At 40.0% G+C, this 27855-nt stretch overlaps 2 protein-coding genes across 6 annotated transcripts in view; one reads left to right on the forward strand and one right to left on the reverse strand.

Moving 5' to 3' along the window:
• Nucleotides 1-2396, forward strand: part of PARP14 (poly(ADP-ribose) polymerase family member 14) — a 40628-nt gene extending 38232 nt beyond the window's left edge. For both annotated transcript variants that reach the window (XM_036018188.1, XM_028505229.2), the window contains exons 16-17: nucleotides 1473-1647; nucleotides 1974-2396. In XM_036018188.1, the coding sequence (XP_035874081.1) occupies nucleotides 1473-1647; nucleotides 1974-2260 (462 nt within the window). In that variant the 3' untranslated portion in view covers nucleotides 2261-2396. The remainder of the gene's footprint in view (nucleotides 1-1472; nucleotides 1648-1973) is intronic.
• Nucleotides 2397-8942: 6546 nt separating this feature from the next.
• HSPBAP1 (HSPB1 associated protein 1) overlaps nucleotides 8943-27855 on the reverse strand; it is a 49980-nt gene continuing 31067 nt past the window's right edge. For 2 of the 4 annotated variants that reach the window (XM_028505278.2, XM_036018190.1), the window contains exons 4-8: nucleotides 27053-27189; nucleotides 24756-24927; nucleotides 21795-21878; nucleotides 9643-9753; nucleotides 8943-9524 (exon numbers count right to left, since the gene is read on the reverse strand). In XM_028505278.2, coding sequence (XP_028361079.1) covers nucleotides 8991-9524; nucleotides 9643-9753; nucleotides 21795-21878; nucleotides 24756-24927; nucleotides 27053-27189 — 1038 coding nt within the window. In that variant the 3' untranslated portion in view covers nucleotides 8943-8990. The remainder of the gene's footprint in view (nucleotides 9525-9642; nucleotides 9754-21794; nucleotides 21879-24755; nucleotides 24928-27052; nucleotides 27190-27855) is intronic. The other 2 variants (XM_036018191.1, XM_036018192.1) reach the window with 2 other exon arrangements.

Raw genomic sequence — 27855 nt, forward strand, 5'->3', positions numbered from 1 at the left:
AGGTCCTTTTGATGACCCCATTAATCTTTCAGCATTTCTTCACTTTCTGGCACAAGATCTCTTCAGCTCACCTTTTGCTTCCTCTGTCTTAGGCTGGACTCAGACATTTCCCTAAGAAATCCTGATTCTATTTAGTGGGGAACAGTAGTGAGATAAAACAACCCAAGTGAAAAATGGACAAAGGACCTGAACAGACACTTCTCCAAGGAGGACACACAGAGGGCCCAGTGACATATGAAAGGATGCTCAGCATCATTAGCCATCAGAGAGTTGCCCTGGCTCATGTGGCTCAGTGGATTGAGTGAGGGCCTGTGAACCAAGGGGTTTCTGGTTCGATTCCTTGTCTAGGGCACGTGCCTGGGTTGTGGGCCAGATCCCCAGTAGGGGATGTGTGAGAGGCAACCACACATTTGTGTTTCTTTCCCTCTCTTTCTCCCTTCCCCTCTCTCTAAAATAAAAAAGAGAGAGAGAGAGAGATGCAGATTAAAACCACAATGAGATGCCACTTCACACCAGTCAGAATGGCCACCATAAACAAATCAACAAGCAACTAGTGCTGATGAGGTTGTGGAGAAAAAGGAATCCTAGTGCACTGTTAGTGAAATTCCATACTGTTTTTCACATGCTCAGAAAACTAAAAATGGAACTGCCTTTCCACCCGACAATAGCACTGTTGGGATTATATCCTAAGGATCCTGAAACACCAATTCAAAAGAGCCTGTGCACCCCAATGTTCATAAAAGTACAATTTACAATACAATAGCCAAGTGCTGGAAGCAACCTAAGTGTCCATCAGTAAACAAATGGATCAAAAAACTGTGGTACATTTACATAATGGAGTACTACATAGCAGAAAGAAAGAAGGAGCTCTTATCCTTTGTGATAGCATGGATGGAACTGGAAAGCTTTATGCTAAGTGAAATAAGCTAGGCAGTGAAAGAGAAATACCATATGATCTCACCTATAATCAACAAAACAAGCAAGCAAAATACAACCAGAGACACTGAAATAAAGAACAAACTAACAGTAACCAGAGAGGAGGAGGGAAAAGGGTAATAGGGGAAAATATGGGAAGGGCCATCGAGGAACATGTATAAAGGACACATGGACAAAGCCAAAGGAGGTAGGTTCAAGGGTGGGAGGCGGGGATGAGTGGGGTGGGAGGGTGTGGTGGGGTAAAAATGGAGACTACTGTACCTGAACAACAATAAAAATATATATATAAATGCTATGAACTTTTAAAAAATAGGCATGTATAATATCACAAAACACTTTAATCAGTTTTGAAAAGTCAAGCTAATATAAGCTACATCCTGTAATTTGACCTAAGAAAGCACAAAATTATGCAGGTAAATACAAAAATAACAATGGATAAATTTAAAAACTAAAAAAAATAGTGGTCATATTTTATTTGCTATATCTTGCCACAGGCTCTTAGCACTGACAGAGTATTTTTCCTTATTGATTTGCAGATTGAGAGGATCCAGAATCCACATCTCTGGAAAGTCTACCAGACCCAGAAAAAAAACATGGATGAGAAGAATGGTAATACTAAAAATGAGAGGCTGCTCTTCCATGGGACAGACGCTAACTCGTTGCCATACATCAACAAAAATGGCTTTAACCGCACTTATGCTGGAAAGAATGGTAAGGAAGCAAGTGATGTGGCTGCTCCAAATGAGGTTCAGCCACAGGAAGCCAAAATGGCTAAGGAACCATGTGGATTGCCCTGTGTTCCCTCGAGGTTCATGGCCATGTGGCAGCCGAAGTGTTCAGACTTACCATGTTTCATCCCAAAGGGACTGACTGGCCCTCTGGGGTAGAGGAATGGTTTTTTAAAATTAAAAACAGAAAAAAAATTTAAAGAGGTGTTAGAGAGAACTGAACATAATATTAACATTATTTGACGTATTGGGTCAATATATCAAATTATGACTAAATTGGAATTCTTAAAAATGTTCTTCTTTTCACAGCTACGGCATATGGAAAAGGAACCTACTTTGCTGTCCATGCCAATTATTCTGCCAATGGTGCATACTCCAGACCAGACGCAAATGGGAAAAAGCATATGTATTATGTGCGAGTACTTACTGGATTGTACACACATGGAGATCCGAAATTACTTGTGCCTCCTCCAAAGAACAATCAAAATCTTGCTGACCTGTATGACACTGTCACAGATAAGGTGAACAATCCAAGTTTGTTTGTGGTATTTTATGATAACCATACTTACCCAGAGTACCTCATTACTTTTCAATAACATTTTGGTATCCTTCACAAAAGATGTTATTCATCTCTACCAGTGGATTTTCAACCTTTTTCATCTCATGGCACACATAAACTAATTACCAAAATTTGGTGGAAAACCAAAAAAATATATTTTTTTGCTGATTTGACAAAAGAAGGTGTAATTTTGACTCATTCACACTGGAGGCTTTTGTGTTGGTTGTTGTCATTTGTTTTTTTTTGTTTTGTTTTTTTTGACAGTCTAAGGGAAAAGAGGTCAGTGACCCTGACTGAAGTGTCAGGTATTGCATATTTTCAAAATTCTTGTGGCACACTGGTTTAAAGTTGATGATCTATATACCTGTGTGGTTGTAAAAAAAGTTTTAGATTTTTTTCTCTTAACAGCTTTTTCTAAGATCAAAGGATCCTTGCCACTGAAATCAGACTTTCTACAGCTTCTCTTTTATAACTGGAGTGAATCATTCTTGAAATCAATGAACTTGAGAATTTAAATTAGGTAACTTAGTTGTAACTGTGTGTCCACAACCATGGACATCAAACCTGCAGAAGAAAACAGGTTTATACTTTCAGGAAGGAGAGAATAACATTAATCTGACAAGCAGAGGGCACAGCTATACAGTTTCAGCTGCCACTGGAGGAGACAGCTGGTATCACCGTCGGGATGCCACAGTACTGTGGGAAGCAATCTTATTAAGTGGGTTGGACTGCTGTCTTTCCTGGAGGCAGAGAGGGTGTCTTATTCATTTTTTTTAATCCCTGGTCTGAGGTCTGTGCCTGATGTCCAATGGATGTTCCAGAAATGTTTCATAAGCCAATTAAAAATGAAAAATCCTAGTCAAACTCCTATTCAAGTACAAAACATTTCTTCAACATGCTTGAGTTATTGTTACGTTGCCTCAAATTAAACAGGTTCCGTGATAGTGAACTTTGTTTTTCATGAGCTGGCCCATGACATAAGGGCTCCAGTCAGGGGTCTGGGGTTATAGTGCCGCTGCACCCTGCACAGCCCAGGAGCTGTGGTCAGATGACTCGTGCCCCATGGACTTGTGCAGCACATCAGCTGTGGCTCCTGTTGGGTAGGACAGGTAGGAAACTAAGGCAGGGAGGAGGAAGACCACCCCTTGACTCAGCAATCCAGAGCCTGGGCTAAGATTGCCGGGTGCTCCGAACATCACAAGCAGGGATTAGCGCAGGGTGAGGGAAGTTCCTGAGACTGCTGGGAAGGGGAGCTTCTGTAGCAATTTCACTAAGGAGAAGAGCCTTTACTAGCTGAGAAAGCAAACTTTTGTAGCTGTACATTATTCCCAAGTTTTGGAAGGGAGAGGAGGGGAGTCTAGAAGCTGACTAAGGTACATAACCCCTGAACTCAATAGTTGGCACACTCAGATTAGCTGAGTGCCCACTTGTAGCCTCAGCTCATGTGCCCAGAACAAACGTACTATATTTCCTCTGTACATGGAGCAGACTAGCAGGGTGCCTGCTTGCAGCTTTGTGCTCATGTTTCATTAATAAACTTGCTATGTCATTTCTACTGTACATGTTGTTTCTTGCTTGAATCTGTCTGAGAGTGAGGCAAGAACAGAGAAACAAACTGAGGCGAAGGGTTGGGGGTTGACCTGGTAACAGCTCCAACTGGTCCTTTTCATGCTGAATCCAAACCTGCCTTCTTATAAGTTCTTTTGGTGTTAATTTTGCCCAGTGAAAACAGGATAACAGCCTGCTACGTCTTTAGTGTGAAACCCTCTGCTATGTACAGATTAAATGAATTCCGAGGTTATTAAATGACATATTTTCCTTGGCAGCCTAACTTTTGATGATTTAAAGGTGCACAAATAAACCAAAAGAATTAAACATAATGCTGATTTTCTAACTCAGTATCTGTTGGACAGTAAGAAAGTTTCTTTGTCAATTTCCACAAGTAAATTTCAGATTCAAACACTATTAAGCACTTAGATTTTACCAGATAATATTGGGTTGGCCAAAAAATTCATTTTTTTTTCCATAAGATGGTTCTAGTAGCACTTAGTTGTCTTTAACTTCATTAGAAGAAATTTTGTTAGATAGTATTATGACAGCTGTCCTGTCAGCATGCATTAAAAAAATCAAAATTAGTGAATTTTTCTGTAGCCATTTTAACATTGAAAATGGAAGAAAACACGCAACATTTCAGTGTGTTATGCTTTATTTCAAGAAAGGTAAAAACACAACTGAAATGTAAAAAAAGATTTGTGTAGTGTGTGGAGAAGGTGCTGTGACTGAGTGAATATGTTAAAAGTGGTTTGCAAAGTTTCGTGCTAGAGATTTCTTGCTGGATGATGTTCCACGGTCAAATAGACCAGTTGGAGTTGACAGCAATCAAATCGAGACATTAATTGAGAACAATCAACATTATACCACGCAGGAGATAGCTGACATACTCAAAAAATGCAAATCAATAGTTATTGGTGAAAATGAAAACTTACTTTACAGAAAAAACTTAAAACTTTTTGGCTAACCTAATAGATGCTTTTACATACAGTATTTATTTTATTCCCCCAAAGTCTTGTGAGGTAAGAATTATATCCCCATTTTATTTTTTTTATCCCCATTTTAAAGCTGAGGAAACTGACGCTCTGAGCATCCTTGCCTGAGGTCACTGGGGTAATGGCCCTCAGAGCAAGCAACTGAATCTTGGTCCCTTGTGTCACCAAGCCTTTTGTTCTACCCACTACAGAACATGACCCCTAATTAATGTTACTAATTCAGGAACATATCAGTCAAATCTGTGACTCCCCTTTATATTTCCTTCTGGCTTTGTTTCCTATCATAGTTTTCTTTTGAAGATCTGTAGGCTGAGGTCAGAGCTGATGCCCATGCAAAGCCAGTGCAGATGATGCACCCAGGCACTACGGGTCTCTAGGGGAATAAAGGTGCTCTTCCCAGGCCAAGGGAAACACTACCTGCCCAACTACTAGAGGTGGTAGAGGGCCACAGTTGCTACGTCAATACAGACATCTTGACATTACTCTTGCTGTTGCTATTTGTTTTTTTAAGTGGATTGCCAGAGGCTCCTTATTGCTTAGAAGTGTTCAGCCACTAGCGTGTCAACTTGGGCTTGACAATAAGAGAAACAGAAAAAGAGAGGGCTGTTCTCTAACTTGCTCCTCCTCTAGTGGTTAACTTAGGGCAAGGCTGAATATCAGGGTGCATTGAACCAAGGTAAAGTGATCCAGTCAGGAAATGTTGCCTTTAATCTAGAAAAACAGGTCATTCACCTCTTTTGAGTAAAATACTTGGAAAATGTCATTTGGTGGTAAACATCTTTATTATTAGTGGCAAATGCAGGAAAGTCTGATGATGAACACAGACTGATAAAAGACTACGGTTAAATAAGACAACATCAAGTGATACTCAGAGTATGAATAATGTTTGGCTGAAAATTACAGGAAGGGTACAGTGAAGGTTTAGTTCAGTAAATCTGAAGGGCAAATTGACCCCAGCAAGTAGATCCTGCTGAAACAAGCCCACTTTGAGCCTGTGATAAGGTCTTAGTGGTTTACTCTAGGGCCAGAGATTCTGAAACTTTTTTGGTTTTTAAATCACCTGAGGTATCTGCTGAGACTGCAAATCCTGGTCCTTCCCAAAGGAGTCAGATTCTTTAGCTCTTAGAGGGGTGCCCAGAAACCTGCATTTTCAGCAAGCATCTCCAATGATTCTGAAATCCTGGATTCCCACAGCCACTCAGGACTTTCCTGGGCCCCAGGCCATTTTGCCTTTGTGGGCCTCTTACTCTACAGGAAGTATTAAAAATACTTTGTGATTTAGCAATTCCACTGCTAAGATTATATCCTAAGAACCCTGAAACATCAATACAAAAGAACCTGTGCACCCTAATGTTCATAGCAGCACAATTTACAATACAATAGCCAAATGCTGGAAGCAACCTAGATGCCCATCAGTAAATGAATGGATCAAAAAACTATGGTACATTTACACAATGGAATTCTATGCAGCAGAAAGAAAGAAGGAGCTCCTACCCTTTGGGACAGCATGGATGGAACTGAAAAGCATTATGCTAAGCAAAATAAGCCAGGTGGTGAAAGACAAATACCATATGATTTCACCTTTAACAGGAATCTAAACAACAAAACAAACAAACAAAATATAACCAAAGACACTGAAATAGAGAACAGGCTGACAGTGACCAGAGGGGAGAGGGGAGGGAATTTCAGGGGGAAAGGGGAAGGGTTTACAGGAACAAGTATAAAGGACACGTGGACAAAAACTAGGGGGGGTGGAAATGGGAGGGAGGTGGAGAGGGCTGAGGGGGTGGGCTGGGATGGGAGTAAAAGACAGAAAACTGTACTTGAATAAAAATAACATAACAACATAACATAAAATAAGGTACTTTGCAATTGCATCGATGCACACATGAATATAATTGAGGAAGAAACGAAATTGGAAGAAACGAAAACATTTTTTTGGACCACTAAAAGCTCATGGGCCCTAGCCAGTGTGCCTACCATATAGGCTGGCACCTGCTGACACCTGTATACGGTGACTTTGGGCGTATGCTTAGCTTGTATTCTTTAATCCCTCAGGCCTCAGAGGGTCAGTGCTTTATTTAATAATAGATTTCACTCACTCCAGCACGCTCATCTGAGAAATGCGGAATGAAATGGGGCCCTGGTATCGGGGTGGCCGATGGCCTGCCCCTTTCACTGTCTTCTTTCGCCCCGTGGCTCCTCTTTTGCAGAGAGCCAGGGTCTCTTGCCGTGTCACAACCTCTCTTCGTATGAAGTCAGGAAATCATCTCCTACTACCTGTTTGCACTTAGAATCCATTCATACCAATGTCTTAAGTCTGTTTCCAGGTTTCTGCATGTCAAAGTCTACTACCTCTGGGTTCAGTGCTTTGTCTCAGAACAATTTTCAAATATCTCACCGCGACTTACACTAAAAAATGCATTTTATATTAGTCTCAGTACATACATAGATATAACTAGAAAGTTTTATGAAATACATTTACCCCCAAAAGACGTTTGGTGTAAAATTTCATATAATACTAATATTTACTATTGAATTCACTGAAATTACCTATTATGTTAAATTTTTTAAGAAATGCTGGTCTCTTGCCCTGGCTGGTGTGGCTCAGTGGATTGAGCATAGGCTTGTGAACCAAAGGGTCATTGGTTCGGCTCCCACTCAAGGCACCTAGGTTGTGGGCCAGGTACCCCATGGAGGGGTATGTGAGAGGCAACCACGCATTGATGTTTCTCTCCCTCTCTTCCCATTTCTAGAAAGAAATAAATTAAATATATTTTCTAAAAAAAATGGTCTCACTCATTAAATTGATTTTATGTATCACTAATGGGTCACAGCCTACAACTTGAAAAACAGTGGTCAAAGGAGTAACAAACAAACAAAAATACTTGAAGACAAAGTTAAGTATTTCTGCAACAGAGATACACCTACCAAGGTTAGCAAATATTGTACCCTTCCTTGGTTACAACATCCCTTGCCCCAGTGTATTTGATGGAGTACTGCCAACAAGGTCTCCTTTTTAAAATAATCTACTCGGTCAGATATTTAACGAGCATTTGCCATGTGCTGGCAACTGATCTAGGCTCTGTGATTATAGCAATAATCAGAGTCCAAACCCTCATGTAGTGACATATGGGTTGGGATAGAAAAACAGCAATCAAATTAATAGGTAAACATATAGTGGTCAGATGGTGGTAAGTGCTACAGAAGGGTTTTCTCCAGACGTTTTTCTGGTCACGTTCATATAATACTGCCCTCCCTCACTCTCTCTTGGAAGGCACATACTTTCTTTGGATTTATTGATAGCCTCAGTCTCAAGACTGAGAAGGATGTGTCCAGTAATAGCTCACCTAAAAGGTGACTTTGTATATCTTTTGTTATGTATTTGTTTCATAAATGGTTACACAGAGATCAATTTCTAATTTTCTAATTTCTAAATTCTTAGTAATGGTAACAATCCCCAGATCTTCCTGCAAATGTGGGATCAATTTCACCAAACCAAATTTTTAGTCAGTAGCACCGAGGCCTTTTTATTCCCAGGACTGGTATTCCTATATGTTCCTTCCATTTTGGCCCCCCACCTACTTTTCTCCTGATTGGCATCCTGGCCTGGATGAAAAGGATTAATGTGAGAATCCTGCAGGTGTTAGAAGTGTGATCACTTCAGGTCAAGGCTAGAATCCACCCAATGGATACATTAGGCCAGGGGTTGGCATCTTTTCTTTCCTTTCCCTTTCTTTCTTCTCTCTCTTTTTTTGTAAGGGAATAGAAGGATTTTCAGTTTTGTTGGCCACAGCTCACTACTCAACTCTGCCACTGCAACCCTAACCACCACAGGCAATATGGAAATAAATCACATGGCTATGTTCCAGTAAAATGATCACAAGACAAGCAGCAGGCTGACCCCTGCTTAAAGCTGATGAAGAGACTGTTTCCTATTGAGAACATCTGGGGCTTACATTTGAAACAGGCTGAAGGATGCGATGAGAGAAGAAGGGAAAAGGCACAGAAAGAAGGCCTAACAAATAACAAAGAGCCAGTTTGACCAACATGCAATGTGCATGCAAAAAGGTGGCAAGAGATCGATATTTAAGTAGGTAAGAATAAGTACATTTACAAACACATGCAAACAGACTTTTTGCTTTTTCATCTTTTATTTAAAAATCATACTATTTTAAAAATATTTTAAAATATTATTTAAAAAGTCATTTTCTATTATAATCACAAACTTCTTCCTTGTATCAAAAGTTGTGCCACTATCTTGGTTACTTGTGGATGCACCAAGCAGTCCAGCAAGTCATCTGTAGAAATGCATGCTTGAGACGGGGCCCCAGTACTATTTGAAGCAATTGGTTCAACGAGTGCATTCTCACTTTTACTCCTCATTTGTTGCTTCTTGGTGCAGTGTAATTTTCCAAAGTGCTCTCCATCTTTGCCAACCAAGTCTTTACCATCATTTTTAAATATCTCTCCTCTTTGTGAAGGTGGTTCTTCAGAGCTTGGTAGTACAGGAACCAGAGCAGGGCCAAAGGAACTTGCTGCCTTCTGTTTTACGGTTCCCAAGGTTAAGTTCTGACTACCTGTTTGTTCTACCTCCAAGAGGTTGTGCATATTTAATTCTTCCTTTTTCATGCACTCTCTGTTTGTTCTGAGCACTTGGATTTCTACTGTCTTAGATGCTCTGTAATGATCAAAAAAGGCAGAAACAGCTCTATTTAAGTAAAGGCAATTGATTTCATGAGATGTGTCCTCAACCTAAGGAAAAAGAAAAACCTTTTAGAGTGGTTACATAAACTGGAAAATAAGTCTGGTCAGGGTTGATGTCTTACAGGAAGCTAACAGTTGTGATGGAAACCAGAAGCAGCCTACCTACCTCAGTTGGGTTTAGCCATGCTCTGGTACTGTGTGGGTCCTCTGCAGTTTTCAGGGCACAGACAAGCATGCGGGTGATTGCCTCTTCTACCCGAGCTTGGTGGTCCTCTTCCTAAGTTGAGACAAAAACAAACAGACAAAAAACCACCAATAAACTTTTTTTTCCATTTGTCTCTGTGTCTTATGGCTTATAACGGAGAGTAGAGTCTCTTAATTATGTGCTCTGTGCTCATTAATATAAGTTTTGTTACATGAGGAATGAATATGCTGGCAAATCACAATTTTTATTGCCATTTGCCATCTAGAAGAGCTATAGAATATTTCACTAACCAAATTTAAGTATATAACTTGTCTATAAGGCACAGGACTGGAGTATGAACCACCCTGTGATGTTTTTCTGATCTTTTCCATTCTCTGAGATGTTTAAGCAAAAAAAAAAAAAAAAAAAAGAAAAGAAAAATTATATATATTGAGGAAAAGCCCTACTGATTTTGATAAGCTAATTGTTTTAGGAATGGGAGAAAAATTATAATAAATATGCTTAGCCACAAGAATGAGATGGTTAAACATGTAAATATGTTTTTTAAACACAATAGACATAAACTATAGCATTAATGACAGATTACATTAAAAATCATTAACTTCTGTTTATCAAAATACACTATAAAAAAACAGATGTCAAAACATATAGTATAATTGATATGAGATTAACATCTAGAATATACAAAGAATCTGTACACACTTCTATAAGAAAATGACCCAGTTTTTTTTAATGGGCAAAAGACATGAAGATAAGCACTTCAACAAAAACCAATTATGTGACTAATAAACTTATAAAAATATGCTTAATCTCATTAAAATATGGGAAACATAAATTGAGAAACCCATGAAATTAGTAAAAGAAGGTCTGATGATTCCCAGTGGTGGAGAAATGTGCACTGACAGAAATCTTATACACTGATGACGGGAGTGCAAACGGATAGAGCCATTTGGACAACACGTTGTCACTGTCTTGTGAACTTGAGCATTGTATACCCTACAGACCAGCGATTCCACTCCGGACATACACATATTTTCTAGAGAAACTCTTGCACATCTGCACAAGAATATTCTATTTATAAAAGTAAAAAGTTATAAAAAATCCAATTATCCATAATAGAACAATGAACCAACTGTGGTACATTAACACAAGAAAATATACCACAGTAAAATGAATGACCAGCTACATGTGACAACACAGATAAGTCTTAGAAAAATAATATTAAAATTTAAAAAGAAAATCCCCACCAAGGGACACCATTTCACACTAGAATGGCTAGGATGTGGAGAAACCAGAACCTTCATACACTGCTAGTGGGGGTGTGAAGGGTACAGCTGCTTTGGAAAATAGTCTGGCAGTTCCTCAAAAGATTAAACATAAAGTTACTCTGTGTGATGGCTAATTTTATAAGTCAACTTGGTGTGCAGTTACTTGGTCAAGCACTAGCAGAGACGCTGCTGTAAAGATATTTTGTTGATGTGATTAACATTTATAATCAGTTGAACTTAAGTAAAGAATATTGTCCTCAACAATGTGGGTGGACCTCATCCAATCAGTAAAAGGTCTTATAAGCAAAAACCAAGGTTTCCTGGAGAAGATGGGATTCTACCTCAAAACTGTAACAGAAACCCTGAGTGAGTTTCTAGCCTGCTGTCCTACAGCTGTCAGTCCTACAGATGTCAGACTTGAGACTGTCACTTCAACTCTTGTTTGAGTTTCCAGCCTGCTGTCTTAACTGATACACCATATGACCCAGCAATTCCACTCCAAGGTGTACATCCAAGAGAAATGAAAACATATATCCACATAGACTTTGTACATGAATATTAACAGTAGCATTATTATTCCTAGCAGCCAAAAGCAGATACAACCCAAATGTCTACCAACTTTTCAGTGGATAAACAAAACATGGTATGTCTATACAATGGAACACATTCAGCCATAAAAAAAGAAATAAATACATGCTACCACATGGATGAATCTTAAAAATATTATGCTGAGTGAAAGACACCAGCCAAAAAACACCACATTATATGATTCCAGAGCCAGCAAATCTAAAGGGACAATAAAAAGGTTACCAACTGACTATAGCTAGAGAGGAAAATGGGCGAGTAACTACTAATAGTTATGGGGTTTCTTTTTAGGGTAATGAACATGTAACAAATTTGATTTGGGTAGGGTCGCACAATTCTGTGAATATACTAAAAACTATTGAACTGTAAACTTCAATGGATGAACTCCATCGTATCTAAGCTGTATCTTAATAAAGCCATTATTGAAAAAAACACAAGCAACATGGCGGCACAGGTAAACACAGCTCACCTCCTCGCACAACCACATCAAAATTACAACTAAAATACAGAACTATCACTCAGAACTGTCAGAAATAGAGTTGAATGTAAGTCCAACAACTACAGAATTAAAGAAACCACATCCATCTAGACTGGTAAGAGGGGCGGAGATGTGGAACGGGTTGGTCCCACCTCCATATGCAATGGATAAATCGTTGGGAGGGATATCTTGGGAGCAAGAAGCCCCAGGCTCCACACCCAGCCTCCTGACTCAGGGTTCCAGTGCCAGGAAGATAAATCCCTATAACTTCTAGTTGCAAAAACTATCAGGGATTGAGTCAGTGGCAGAAACTTCTGGAGTTCCAAGAAGTTCCTCTTAAAAGAACCCATAAATAGACACAGCTACTCAAACTCACTCCCCTGGGCTCTGGCACCAGAGTAGCAGCTTGAAAGGCATCAGTGGCATACAAAGAGGAACTGAGGTATCTGCCATCAAGGTGAGAGCAGGCAAGACAGCTTTTTCCCAGAGAGAAGGGCGAACAGAGGCCACTGTCCCTTTTCTGAGCCCTCCCCTCATGGAGCCACAGAGGAACAGGCTGGTGTCATATCTAAGACTCCATCAACCTGGCTAACACTGTTTGTCCCACCCTGGAGATCCCCAGAGACTCTGTCCCACCCAACATAGGGGCCTATCAAAGCTGCTTTTCCATATTAATGGCTGGTTTTGGCTCATGCTACACAACTTCCTAAATCCCATCAAACAAGCAGCAGCCAGCCTCAGTGAGGTCCTAGCCCCTGTACCTCATGCTCCATTGTCCCAGGCTTGCCACTAGAGGCAACAAGACTAGATTCACAGCTTGGTTTCACCTGGGAATTTCCAAACCCAGGACAAGAAGCAGCCTTCTAAAATTGTTTTATAGCTCAGGCAGGGTGGCCCTGGGCAAAACACAGGTAGGGGCTGACCTTGGCCTGCACCATTTGGGGAAACCCCAGAGCACACGCAGTGGACAGCTACAGACCACTGGAACGCCATCACCCTGCCCCTGCACAGCTGATTCTCTGGAGGACGGAGGCTGGTGGTCAGTGGTCACAGCCATTCCTTGCAGCTGACTGGCCTGAGTAAAAGCCTCCCAGTGACCTGCCAATGACAATCAAGGCTCAACTACAAGAGGAGGGTGTACTCAGCCCACATGAAGGACATACCTCAAGTACCCAGGTTGGGTGATAGGGGAGGCTTTGCCACTGGACCCTACAGGACACCTATTACATTAGGCCACTCTACCAAGACAGGGAGCAGCTCTACCTAATACATAAAAACAAACACAGAGAGGCTGCCAACATGAGCAGACAAAGAAATATGGCCCAAATGAAAGAACAGCTCAAAAGTCCAGAAACAGAAGTAAACAAAATGGAGACGAGCAATTTATCAGATGCAGAGTTCAAAACACTGGTTCTAAGGATGGATGCTCAAGGAACTTAGTGAGGACCTCAACAGCATAAAAAAGATCCAGTCAGAAACAAAGGATACATTAATTTAAATAAAGAACAATATACAGGGGAACAATAATAGAATACATGAAGCGAAGAATCAAATCAATGATTTGGAACATAAGGAAGCAAAACACAACCAATAAGAACAAGAATAAGAAAAAGAATGCCCCCCCCACCCCCCCCAAAAATATGTGGCTAGTGTAAGCAGCCTCTAGGACAACTTCAAGTTGCCCAACATTCACATCACGGGGGGGGCCAGAAGGTGAAGAGCACAAAATTGGAAATCTATTTGAAGTAATAATGCAAGACAGCTTCCTTAATTTGGTGAAGGAAATAGACATGCAAGTCCAGTAACCACAGAGTTCCAAACAAGATAGACCCAAAGAAGTCCACTCTAAGACACATAATAATTATAAGGCCAAAGGTTAAAGATAAAGAAAGAATCTTAAAAGCAGCAAGAAAAAAGAAGTTAGCTACCTACAGAGGAATTCCCATAAGACTGTCAGCTGATTTCTTAAAATCAACTTTGTAAGCTAGAAGGGAATGGCAAGAAATACTCAAAGTCACGAAAAGCAGGGACCTACAGTCAAGATTGCTCTACCCAGCAAAGATCATTTAGAATCCAAGGGCAGATAAAGAGCTTCCCAGACAAGAAAAAACTCAAGGAGTTCATCATCACCAAACCATTATTATATGAAATGTTAAAGGGACTTATTTAAGAAAAAGATCCAAACTATGAACAACAAAATGGCAGTAAATACATACCTATCAACAATTGAATCTAAAAACACAACCAATAAGAACAAGACGCAAACAAGAACAGAGACAGAAATCATGGATACAGAGTGTTTTGACGGTTGCCAGATGGGAGGGGGTGTAGGGGAATGGGTGAAGAGGTGAGGGGATTAAGAAGTACAAACAAGTGGTTATAGGGTAGCCATGGGGATGTACAGTACAGTATAGGAAATGGAGTAGCCAAAGAACTTACACACATGACCGATGGAACATGAACAGAGATGTGAGGATTGTCTGAGAGGGTAGAGGGGGGCAAGGGGGGTACAGGGGGAAAAATCAGGACAACTGTAATATCATAATTGATAAAATATAATAAAAAATAAAAATAAAAAACACAAACCCGAAGACTACATTAAATATGATCTGATTTGCATAAAGCTCAAAAACATGAAAAATTGAACAGTATATTTTATAGGAACATATAAATACATAATAAAACTTTCTGTTTAAGCAAGAGAATGAAGCTAGTGAAGGACTCAGATGAGGGGCAGGATGGGAACACCGATGCAAGTTTTCTGTAACTTGTTAGTTTTAGGGTTGGGTTCACTGGTATCCATTATATTACCCTTTATATTGAAGATATATATGCTACACATTGTGGGGGAACTCCATCCTGCAGAGCTCCCCAGCTGCTGTGGATGAAAATAAAACTACCAAGACCTGATCTGCTTGGGGAGAAAAGGGTGGCTAATCTCTCAGAGGAGAAGAGCCCGAGCATCTTTTTCCTTGGGCTTTTATTGAGTTTAGCTTGCATAGGGATACATACCAAAGAAGGAGATATGGTTTACAGATAACATTGTTGGGATCACAATGGTCCTTTTGAGTCACAGTCTGGTAGAAACAAACTCATTTTGTGCTTGGACTCTAAACATTTAGTATACATTGACTTGAGGGCATTCTTAGCAAAGCAGGTTTCACAGGATTTAGTGCATTCTTTTTTAGGCCTGATTAGCCCTGGGAACCTCCTGTTCCAGCACAGGGCTGCACCTGCCTCTAGCATTGTTTCAGGCCCAAGTCAGGCAGGGGAAGCAAGGCAACCAAGAGATTAGAAGACTTTTTACGGATTAAATGAGGACTCAGGCTATGACAAAGCCAAGGGGTTAGGGTCTTTTGTCCCTTCTCTACAGTCCCCTAAGTCCTTCCCTGATGGTCCCTTCATGACTGTGCCTGTCTTAGGTTGTTCCTTCCTTGAGGAATCTTACCTGTCACTGGCTATCCAGCCATCCCCCAGGGGCCAAGCAGGGTGAAGTAAAGGGGGCAGAGCCTGCACCCCTGCCAGGAGGATAAGTTTTGTCTCCTCAGTGTTTTATGATCCCAAGGTCTCTTTACTTAGCCCTAGCCATGGGACCTTCTCACTTGTTGGAGAGGTTACAGCTCCTGAAACCAGACAGGACAGTTCCCAACAACATATACATTCTTCTATATGTATGCATATAATAAATACATAATAAATAAAAATTACGAGTAAGAGGACAGCCTTTAAAAATTAACAAAAATATTTTCTGAAAAAGTCTGGAAAAATACTGATAAAATAAATATATTTCAACACTAAAATAAGGATGTAAAATGAATGAAAAAGGCACTATTGGGAAGAATTGAGAAATTTACTTTACCCGTGGGCATATTAGAACAGACAGAATCTACATGTCTTTTATAGAAAAACTAAGAAAAAATGATTGTTGCACCTCCTGAACTGAACCAGTATCTACTTTCTTCCAAATCAACGTAACTCCTGACAGGAACACCAGAGCCTGGAGTTAGCTTGAGTTTATGAATACAGCAGTTAGGCTTTGAGACCTCAGGGCTTTTTGGGGCTAAATTCAGCAACAGAAAGGAATTCTGGTCCAGTGCTTGTAGAGACATAAAGAAAAGCAATACATGACAGAGAAAGATATAATTACTTAACTGCTATTTTGCACTCTAGTTTTTAAAGAAAGAATGAATGGTCTTCAAACTGTGATGTTTACAAAAGAAGTTATGATACCAATCCTTTGGAAAATTCTAGGAGGGACAATTACAACAGATGGTATATATGGTAACAAGCTTTAAAAAGACCAGGGTGAGCCCTGGCTGGCGTAGCTCAGAGGATTGAGCAAGCGCAGGCTGCAAACCAAAGCATCGCATGTTCGATTCCCAGTCAGGGCACATGCCTGGGTTGCAGGCCATGACCCCCAGCAACCGCACACTGATGTTTCTCTCTCTCTCTCTCTCTCTCTCTCTCTCCCTTCCCTCTCTAAAAATAAATAAATAAATAAAATCTTAAAACAAAACAAAACAAAACAAAAAAACCAGGGTGAAAGCTTCCAAACTCTTGAGGCTGTGTGAATTCAAATCTAAATAAAGTACATACAAATAGTATTCTACAGTATATTAAAAAATAACACATCACAATCAAGTGTATTTGTTCCAGGAACTAAGGATGGATCAACTTTGGGAAACTCACTGATGTCATTTACTGCAATACTAGATATTTACCAAGGAGGAGTATTATATGATCATCTCCAGTGAAGCTTAAAAGGCACTCAACAAAATTCAATACTTTTTCTTGATTTTAGGGAACAAAAAAGTAATGAAATAGGAGTGGAAAATACTTTACATGATAAAATAGATACACAACTTGGCCCCAAATCCAGAATTTTATATAAAGAGAAATTACTAGAGAAATTCCCTCTAAAGTAAAAAAAGAAAAAAAGGATGCCATTTTCTACCTAATATTTATTATTGAATTTGAGGTATTAGCCAATGTAATCAGATAGAAGAAAAGAGTAACAAGCAAACAAATAGGAAAGAAAGAGGTAAAACTATTTTAATTTTTAGTCTGAGAGATAAATGGAAACACAAGATGGTCAATAGAAAAAATCATTACATGTGGATAAAATAATTCAAATGAACACATCCAACAGCCTTCACATACACAAATAATATCCAGTCAGATGATATAATGAGAGAGAAGATCCTACTTAACAAAAAAGATAAATACCTAGGGATAAAACTTAAAAAGAAACATGTAAATGCTATATGAGGAAAACTTTAAGATACTACTGGAAATAAAGAAAACTAGACGTGGACAAGTAGGTAGGTATCTCATTCTTGGATAGGGTAAGTTAATCTCATAAATATAATATAAAATTTAATATGGATTGAATAAAAGTATCAATTGGTATTCATCTATGAAGCTAGGTGAATTGATTCTGAAGATTACAGGAGAAAAATAAAATCAAGAGGAACCAGGGAACCACTGCAAATGAAAAGCTGTAAGCCCTACAGATATGAAAAACATACAGTAAGACATCTCTAAATAATAAAAGATAGAAGTGATGAAAGAATGTGAAGAAAGACCAATGGAAGAAATAGACCCAAGTACAGATATCTAGTGTGTGATTAAGGTGACATTTCAAAACACCAGAAAAAAAAGATGGATTTTAAAATACATGATGGTCCTGACAATTCCACTATCATTTAGTAAAAGATAAAACTGGATCTCAACCTTATAGCATATGCTAGTAGAAACCCCTAAATGAACAAGAGGTCTAAATGTTAAAAAAAAATCCAAATTCTAAAAACACTAGAGAATTCCTTTATGACCTGGTCATCCTCTTTCTAACGATGATTCACATACTAAAAGCTATAAAGTTTAACAACACATCTTACTGGTGAGGCAGCGGAAGAAAGAAGCACTCTCATATATACTACTGATGGAAATGCAAAATGGCACAATCACAGCCAAGTGGAATCTGGCAAAATCTAACAAAATTAAAGATACCTTTACCCTATGACTTGATAAACCAACTAGGAAGGCTCTACCCTGAAGACACACTTCAGCAAATATTAAACAACATATGCACAGGGTTATTCACTGGTATTATTTATAATTACAAAAGACTGGAAACAAACCCAACATGCATCCATATGGGAACTACTGAATCAGCAATGGTGCGGCCATATGAGAGGGTACTCACACAGCTGTTGAAAAAAGATTTTTCTGTGCTACTACAGAAATTATTGTACTACAATAATATCCTGATTTCGACTGCAAGTCAAAATCAGGATATTTTTAATATATATAACATATACATTATAAAAATATACAATATATAAATATATTAATATATAAATATATAATACTAAATATATATGTATATATGTTTACAAAGAAGGCACACAGGAAGGACAAATTATTTATTTATAAATCTATATACATTCACAAAGAAGGTACCCAGGAAGGACAAATTGAGAGTAAATAAGAGGGGGTCCCCAGAGGGGACGAGCAAAACTGAGTGCAGGGGACAGGGATGAAAGGAGCCTTCTCCAAATACACCTTTCAATATAATTTTGATAAGTTAAATGTTTCACATTTCCCAAATACTAAATTAGATCAAAATGGAAAAAATAAATCCTAACATTGGAAACAGAAACGAAGGAACCTAACTGACATCAGTTACAAACCCACAAATGGAACGAACTTCACAATGACCACTGAACACAGCGCTCTGTGCCCTCTGAGCGGGTGTGGTCCAATGATGAAAAAGGACTGCGAAGAAATCGATTTTCACTGGCAAGTTTCTTGGTTAGTAATATTAATTCTGGAATTTTGGAATTGTAAATTTGACATCTTCAAAAACATTGGTGGATAATGCAAAGAAGTAAATACGTTACTGCAACTAAGGACCCAGAAATTCAGTATACGACAAGAGATACGAGTACAGAAACAAAAAAGAAATAACCTATAATGTTAACTGTGAATTCGAAGTCAGTCTCTCTCTCTCTCATCTATTTATCTATATCGTATTCTAGCTTCATCACTTAGAGTCTGAAAATAGTGACAGCAGTAGCAACGAGCAGCCTTAGAGCCCAAATCTGGATTTCCAAATACCATTCTCACTAAAAGAAACCTTGGCCACCTGGAGAAATTACTGACTTCCAAGTCTGGGGCAGGGCAAGTACAAGGTGATCCTGGGGCCTCTACTACACACCAGAAAGCAAAGATAAACACAAAGATCAATGGTGACTGACGTACAGAAAAGGCACAGGCCCGCTTGAAAAAGTTTCACTAAAAGCATAAATGAGACTCAAATTCAAAATTACCTTGGGAAGCTGGAATGCTCAACCAAATCGACATGATGAAAACTAATAGAGATGAGTAAACAACAGGATTTAGGTTTAAAGAACCAGCTTTACAGGTTTAGGGTGGCGGACAATCTGACATGGGAGCTGATTGTCTGAAAAAAAGCCTAGGTATTTGAGAGCTGAAAATGAACCCAAAGTGAGATAAGATTACTAAAAAAGTTAATGTAATATTATAAGCAGTACTGAAGACATTTAGGATCTAAGTCATGTGAGAGAGAAATCTTATACTCCACCAAATGAGGCCCACTGGTATTCAGTTTAGGTACCATATATTAAGACATCTACACTTGGCATAATAGCTCTTACTTCTCACAGCAAGTTCTATTTTTAAACACTTCTCATCTGCCAGGCACCGTATTAGATGCTCATACATGTTTTGTCTGACTTAAGCCTCACAACTACCCTACCAAAGTGAGTTCAATTATAATCCCTGTTCTATAAGTGAGGGAATTTAGGCTTGATGAGATTAAGTAACCATCTAGGTTAGATAGCTAACAAAGGTATAGATCTGTTAACTTAAGCCTGCCTAACTCCAAAGTCTATGGGCAAAATGGTGGGGAGTTTGAAAAGAAAGTCACTTAAAATTTTTTTACAGAAACCAGAGGTTTTAAGCCTGGAAAAGAAAAGATTAAGGAAACACAAAGCAGGTGTCCTCAAATACAAGGTCTGTCTGGGAAAAGTCCAGTCATTGTTAATATAACCAGAACAGTTTGCAGGACATCAATGTAACCTGGCAGCCAAAGAGAGCAGATTAGAATGTGCATGTGTGAAGAATGATGACTTTACTGTACTAGTCAGTGGTGGTGGTAGACGCCGTTGAGCGAGCATGTGTACTGTGTGGCCTTCACATTCAGAATGACTGAGGGAGTACAGCAATGAATCTGCACCAAATTTTGCATTAAGCTGGAATATTCCTCCATGTATTTGGATAGAAGGCCACAGCTATGGGCAACTGCTGATTGGCAGCTTCATCACAACAGACAACGCACCTGCTCATGTATCATGTCTCATACAGACTTTTTTGGTGAAACATTAAATCAGCCAAGTGACTCAGCATCCCTGCAGCCCAGATTTGGCACCCTGCAACTTCTGACTTTTCCAAAACAAAAATCACCTTTGAAAGGGAAGAGATTTCAGACCATTGATGATATTCAGGAAAATATGACAGGGCAGCTGATGGTGACTGGGAGAACTGTGTGAGGTCCCAAGATGCCTACCTCGAAGGGGACTGAGGCATGATTGTCCTCTGTACAATGTTTCTCGTATCTTCAATAAATGCCTCAATTTTTCACAATGTGTGGCTGGATACTTTCTGGACAGACCTCATATTTCGACAAGAAAAAATTCTGTACAGTTTCAGAAATAATGGGTATGGTAAGAGGCAGGCAGATGACAGTCCCAGTGTTCAACAACTAAATGAGCTACCTTGGGAGGAGAAGCATCTGTCAGGGCTACTGCAGATGTGACCAGTACTGGGAGTGGAAGTGGACTCCACAGATCTGCACCTTGTCATCTGCTCCAACTCCAGTTCAGCAGGCTACCAGCAAAACTTCTGTGAGTCCAATGATCTTCCGCCACACCTCTCACCTAATTCCCAAGGGCTACAATTGTTCTCTAAGCTCACACAATACAGCTTCCTATTGCAGCAGTGCTTTAAGTACCATCAAAGCCTTTCCCATTACCAAAGGGTCAGAAAAGCCTGACTGAGGGGAGAATACAGCGGCCAAAGAGAAGACAGGCAACCATGGCTTTGGGCAGGGGAGGGCAGAGATGTGATGAAGCCCTCGGGTTAAAAGGGCATAGGTACAGTCAAAACCTTTGGTTAAAGGGCACAGAGATGCAGTTAAGGCCTTTGGTGGAAGAGACAGACTTGAGCTGAATGAGTAGCCATTTTAATTGTCAAGCAGAACAGGCCACCAGAATGAAGCAGAGCATGTTGGAGGGAAAAGGCTTCTGGCAGAAATGAAATGATAAAATCTTAGCACCAAAAGACTCTGCCTGGAGAAAATGTTCAAGCCAGGACTGAGAATTCTGTAATTAGTTCTGAGAGCCCTGAACCAAGAAGCAGACATTTCTGGTCCAGACGGTGTGAAATGGGACTGGCAACATGGGACATATACGGCAGATCCAGCCAGGCCCAACACAGATCTCCTAACAACACTGGTCAAAGGAAAAGCCCCTGCACACCCACCTCAGGGCGCACTGTGTGCCCTTAAAAGAAAGAATGGCACATAACTAAAAATCCTATTTCCAATTTAAACATCCATCAACATAGCATAGAATACATAAACTATAGCTTATCAACACAAAGTAACACTGGCATGCTGTTTAAAATTAATCACCACGTTTGATAAATAGGCTTTGTATAGCTTAAAAGCAGGGAATATATATACTAAGAAAAAAAAGTACCAGCTCAATCCACGAGTTTATGCTGACAGTGACAGGATCGATGGATTCCACGTAATGCCACCAGTGTCTGGGAACAAACAGAACCTGAAAACCAAACAAAATTGGTTAGCACAAGAAGACCTTTCATTTTCATTTTTAAAAATTTAATCTTTAGCCTTGGCTGGTGTAGCTCAGTGGATTGAACGTGGGCTGCGAACCAAAGTGTCTTCGATTCCCAGCCAGGGTACATGCCTGGGTTTCAGGCCATGACCTCCAGCAACCACACATTGATGTTTCTCTCTCTCTCTCTCCCTCCCTCCCTTTCCTCTCTAAAAATAAATAAATAAAATCTTTAAAAAAATTTAAAAAACTTTTTAAAATTTAATCTTTATTGTATTTTTTCCATTACCATTTAGTTCTCTTATACCCCCCTCCCCACTAGCTGCCATCTGCTCTCCATCTATGAGTCTGCCTCTGTTTTTGCTTGTTAGTTCAGTTTGTTCATTATATTCTTCATATGAGTGAAATCATATGGTATTAAGAAATTTTATTTTTAAATCAGAATCAAACCCTAATTGAGATGATACTAGAAAAAGAAAGTACAATAATACAAATGAATTTATAATATTGCTATAGGAAAGGAAAATAAGAAAAAAACCCCAGAATTCTTTTATTCCTTTTTTAAAATGACAAATTCATATGTTCTATAAAGGATAGTCTCAGCTTCTCTAGTCTCTATTCTCCTTAGTCCCAGACCATCTCTGTTTACATCGAAATCTTAGTGAAGGGTTCTGAGATTCTAGTATTTCCTTCTTTGCATATCAAAATAGTTGCATGCATTCTGAGAAAGGGCATAGGTAAAAACCTAGGACATAGCTTCTGTGTCCTCACAGTCTAAACTTTAACCAGTGAGGTTGTAGTAAGTAGAAAGGTGGTATTACGTAGGTGGTAAATTAGATGAGTGGACACTGCTACAAGAGAACTTCGAAGATGGGAGCAGCAGGCATGATCTAAGGTCAGGAGCACCTGGATGGGGGAAGTGTGGTTTGAATCAGGGCTAGCAGAGAATTTAGAGCAAAGAATGAGGACATAGCAGAAGGGAGAAGTGGCACAGACAAGGGATATGGGACTACTGAGGCACAGCAAGCAGGCCAGTCTTACAACTGCAGGAAAATGAGAGATGAGGTGGGAACGTGTTAGGTCAGGGACTGGGGGGTGCTCTAAAATCAGAATGCAGAATCTGGACTTCATCCTATTGACATTAGGAGTTGCTGAGAAACTTTGAGCAGGGGGGTGGTTACAACAGTGACATTATGTGAGTCTGGGAAGAACAAAAGATTCTTGCAATAGATCCATTATAAAATGTTAGGACCTAAATAGGAAGGTTTAGTAGACAAAAGCAACAGACGGAGCCAAAGAGGACTGCATTTGTCCAAGCTCAGTATGAGATTTCCTAGGGAAGGCTGAGTAGAACAGATGGAGATGACATGAAGCTTTTGGGCTTCTGGTTTAGGGAACTGGTGGCACTTTCCATGGACAGAGTAAAGCCAAGAGATGGGAAGAGAGCTCCTTTAGTGAAACAGGACACCAGAAACAACTACTGGGTTTCATCATTACAAGGTCGTGAATGTCCTATTGCCAAGCATACTTCAGTAAAGTAGTGAGAGAGAGAGCCAGTTTGTGGTGGGTTAAGGAATAAGCAGGATGTAAGAAAAACAAATATGACAAATACTCATTCGAATTTGGATATTAAAATCAAAGAAAAATGTTTATAACAACAACAATAATAAAGGGAAATAACTAGTGTTGGTGAGGACGTGGAGAAATTGGAATCCTCATACACTACTGGTGGGAAGGTAAAATGGTGCAGATGCTGTGGAAAACAGTTTGATAATTCACTAAAAAGTTAAACACAGAGTTACTATATGACCCAGCAACCCCACTCCTAGGTATACTTACCCAAGAGAACTGAAAACATGTGTTTGTACAAAAACTCATACACAAATGTTCACAGCAGCATTATTTATCATAGCCCCAAAGTGGAACAACCTAAATGTCCATCAACTGATTAATGGATAAACAAAATGTATCTCCATTCAATGGAATATATGCAGCCATAAAAAAAATGAGTACTGATAACATTCTACAGCATGGATGAACTTCAAAAACATTATTCTAAGTGAAAAAAGCCAGTCACAAAAACTTGAACAGTGTATGACTATACATACATGACATGTCCAGAATAGGTAATTCTATAGAGAAATAGGTAAGTCATTGCCAGGGCCAGGGGGCGAGGGGAGGGTTAGGTGAAGGGGAGTAACAGCCCACAGGTTGAGGCAACCTGGTCAAGTCAGATGGTCTGAGCTGGAGTGCTCAAGTATCAAGGGAGCAGGAAGGGTGCCAGTGTGAAGGAAGCAAAGCAAGGAAAACAGGCAGGGGAGAGGGGTAATTGAGGGACTAAGAACAGCTTTCAAATTGTTAGTAAAACAAGAGACAGCAAATGCCACAGCTGTACCCAACTTGGTATGATACCTTTGAAAATGTTTTAGAAACAGTTACGAAAGCAACATCCATTCTTGTTCAAAAGCAAATCATTCTCCGTTTATTCTGCCTCTGTTGGCCCACTACGTAGATGTATTACAACTTGAGTATGTGTATCTGGGTTCTAACACAGTTGAACAGATATTAAATTGTGTATAAATGTTCCAAAGCTGTCTTCCTCCACAGTCCATTCTCCTCTTTACCAGTAGAGGGAGCTGTGTTCCTGGCTCCCATCTTTCTATGACCTGGGAAGCAGAGATGTTTGTGAAGCCTGTAAGTGGAAAAACTACCTTCCAATAGCAGAGCACCAGGGGAAGAAACCTTTCTTATTTGCAGTGGGGGAAGGGGAGGAAAGGGAGAGACCGGTAGCACAACGACTTGAGAGAAGTTACAGCTAGGATGTCCTTGGACAGGTCATCAAGGTTTTACAGCCCACATTACCTGTCCTGGGCTCAGCGTAACCACATGTCTTCGAGCTTTCTGGAACTGAGGAAAACGCTTTAAGTCAGGATTGACGACATTGATTTTACTAAACACACTAGATTCTTCATAAGGGATTCTAGTTGGATAAAGGAAAGGAGTATCTTCAGGAGGAAAGAGATGCCATCTTTTCCTGATAAAAAATAATAAGATATGAATTAGTACTCTGAACTTGAGACAAAACACATAAGGTGGCAGGGGCTAAGTGTTTTTACTCATTTTCATTCCATCCATAAAAGAATAGAGGAGCAATGTCCGTAGTCACCTGGCCTGCCTCTCAGAAGGTGCTGGAATCTCCTCTGCTGACAACTGGTACCTAGGGCCATTGCTGATGGATACCTCATGATGCCCTGAGGCAGCCCTTCCGCTGGGACTGGATCTAGTTTAAAAGGTCACTCTTTCTTACTGAAAATCAAAGTCCTGATAAATTGTTCCTATCCCTGGTTCTAGAGCTACCCAGAATAACTCCTGCCCTTTCAAGCATCTGTATTCCTATCTTATCCAGAGCAACCAACCATAGTTCTATCCACCAAATAGTTTCCAGACTTCTTCCTGTTTGGGATGTAAATTCCTTAAGTTAAACATTTGTTAATTCATTAAGGAAGAGAAATGCATAAATGATGCCATATAACTAAAAAGTAGTATAATACATAAATTTTCAAAAAGGGAAAATTGTAAGGTTTAAACACTTTAAAATTTTTTGAAAAATGGAGGTGATAAATTTTAATTTACGAAACACCACACATGCATACTTCGAGCCAATAGAGGGAGGACATGGGAAGCAAAGGAGGGGAAGTGTCAAAAAGAAAGATACACAGAGAGAAATACACTGAAGGGTAAGCAAAGAGACACAGAGAGAGAGAAAGACCTGGTTCTGAGGAATGCTTGAAGCCCTCTCGTGACACACAATGCATGCACAGTGGGGCAGTCCTGTCCTTTCAGACTGGGAAGCAGCGGGCTGCTATTTTCAAACTAAGGATTATATACTGAAGGCTTATTTTTTTGCCTTAGAGATGATAAAGCTGCTCCATTCCACTGTACCTGTGACTGGTTTAGAAAAATTTTTGTATTCAGTATGTTCAGAATGCTGGAGGTGGAAGGACTCCTAGATCATCAGTCGATTTCACTTTGACAGTAGTGGAAGAGGGCCCCAGTACTCGCTTGGGTCGTTCACTGGGCTAATGGCTGGTGGTAGAGCAGGAACAGGTCACAGATCTCCTGACCTCTCCGGGTCCCAGGTCCTGCCTCTGCACCATAGCTTGTCTCCCAAAGAAGAGCCATAATGATAACCACCCCATACAATTTACTTGGCTTGGCTTAAAGTGTAATATACATGCATCCTTCTTTTGTTTATCAGAAACCCAGTCAATCATCACGTCATTTCCTGCTCAAAAAACTGCTCATGGTTCTGCAAGCTGAAAGAACTGAGAATAAGCACTATTTGCCTGGGAGTCAAGACCCTCATAATCATTTCTGCTTTTCCTTCTGTGCTGCCCTACAAATGTCATGAAAGGCCAAGAGAGGAAACCAGGGTGTCATTAATTAGGGGAAATAAGGCTGCACATACAGCAGGCGGAGTACATCTTCCAAATGGCAGAAACACTTAAATTTTTACATAACTCCTAGAAGCAGCAACTACCAAAAGCATTACCTGATTTAGCTCTTACATCTCTAGCATCCACAGATAGATGAAGATACAAAACTGACCTAAAGTTAAAAAAAATACTGCATTGTGTCTACAGGTAGGCACAAACTAAAATTCAGCGTGAAAGAGGAGGTTCTGGTCCAGCAGTTCTCAAACCAGGATCCCTGGTATCCCCTCGGGGGCCAGGGGTACCAGCACAGCCTCTTTCTTTCACCAAAACTGCTCTGCTCTTACTTATGCAGGTTTGAAGGAAGGGTATTCTCGCTTTAAAAGTCTGAAAACTACATAGCTTCTTATGTAAAAGAGCTAAGCAGAGAGCTGTCCAGCTGAACTGGAAGTGAAATTCTGGAATTCCACGGTCGGCTTTCTGAAGGCAATCCTGAACATGGCTGAGAGACTCACATGGAAGCCACCACTTAACTGGACCGTTCCCTTTACTTCGCAAAGGAGGAAACAACCAGAAGTCAAGTGATCTGCCCTGGTCACGAGGCAGGACGACAGGACAGAGCTGGGACTAAACCTTGGGGTCCTACTGCCTACTCAGTGCTGGTTCCTCTTCGTGTGCAACACACACACAAACACACACACTCTCATGCACACTTGTGTGCATTACCTTCCTTGTACCTGGAATACTAAATTGCAACCGTAGGAGTCCAGATGACAGGGTGTATTAGCCCCCAGGGAGCCAATCCACAATGTACTTTCCCGTCCATTTCTTCCATGAAACCCGAAGTCAGACCATATGACGTCCTGTTTTGAAAATAAAGTTATAGTCCATCAAGAAGCAATTCCTCTGTATGGTAGTGCTGCATAGTTAGTTTGACATAAACCCAAATCTATGGAATTAAAAGTATGTATAAGCTAGAAAAGAGCAAACTACTGAGCCAGGAATAAAGGTTTTGCTTTATTCATTTTTTAATCATGAATTTTCTTATTGAGTTAAAAACAAAACAAAAATACACTTCTATGTGCAGAATGTGGTTCTAAATGCTGATACTTCTTTTGTCATATCTTCAATCTACATTTTCTATCTTTAGAGACAAACCATTAATAGCTGTATTCAGAAAGAGAATATTTGGGGGAGAAATTTAATAGCCGGTTTTGAGGAAGACTAGAAAAAGCATTTCCATCTTTGTTTTGAGTGATGAAAACAGCAGTGCACGTGCACATAACTAGTGTCTGCTGGAGAAGGGGGAGTTTTCGCGAGGTCAGCATCATTGTAAACACGGATGCTCACAGGCAGCAGCTCCAGGAAGTGGGAAAAACCATGTGTCCTCTGGATACAGCCCATAAGCTCCATGGAGTGAGCTTACCTCTGTATTTCCAATGCCTGGCTCAGGGTAAGTGCTCAAAACACTGGCTGATTGGAAAGGGGAAGAATCTGTTGGCTGATTATGGGTAAATGGTTCAGGTCAA

Source organism: Phyllostomus discolor, chromosome 2 (assembly GCF_004126475.2).
Source record: "Phyllostomus discolor isolate MPI-MPIP mPhyDis1 chromosome 2, mPhyDis1.pri.v3, whole genome shotgun sequence".
NCBI lineage: Eukaryota > Metazoa > Chordata > Mammalia > Chiroptera > Phyllostomidae > Phyllostomus > Phyllostomus discolor.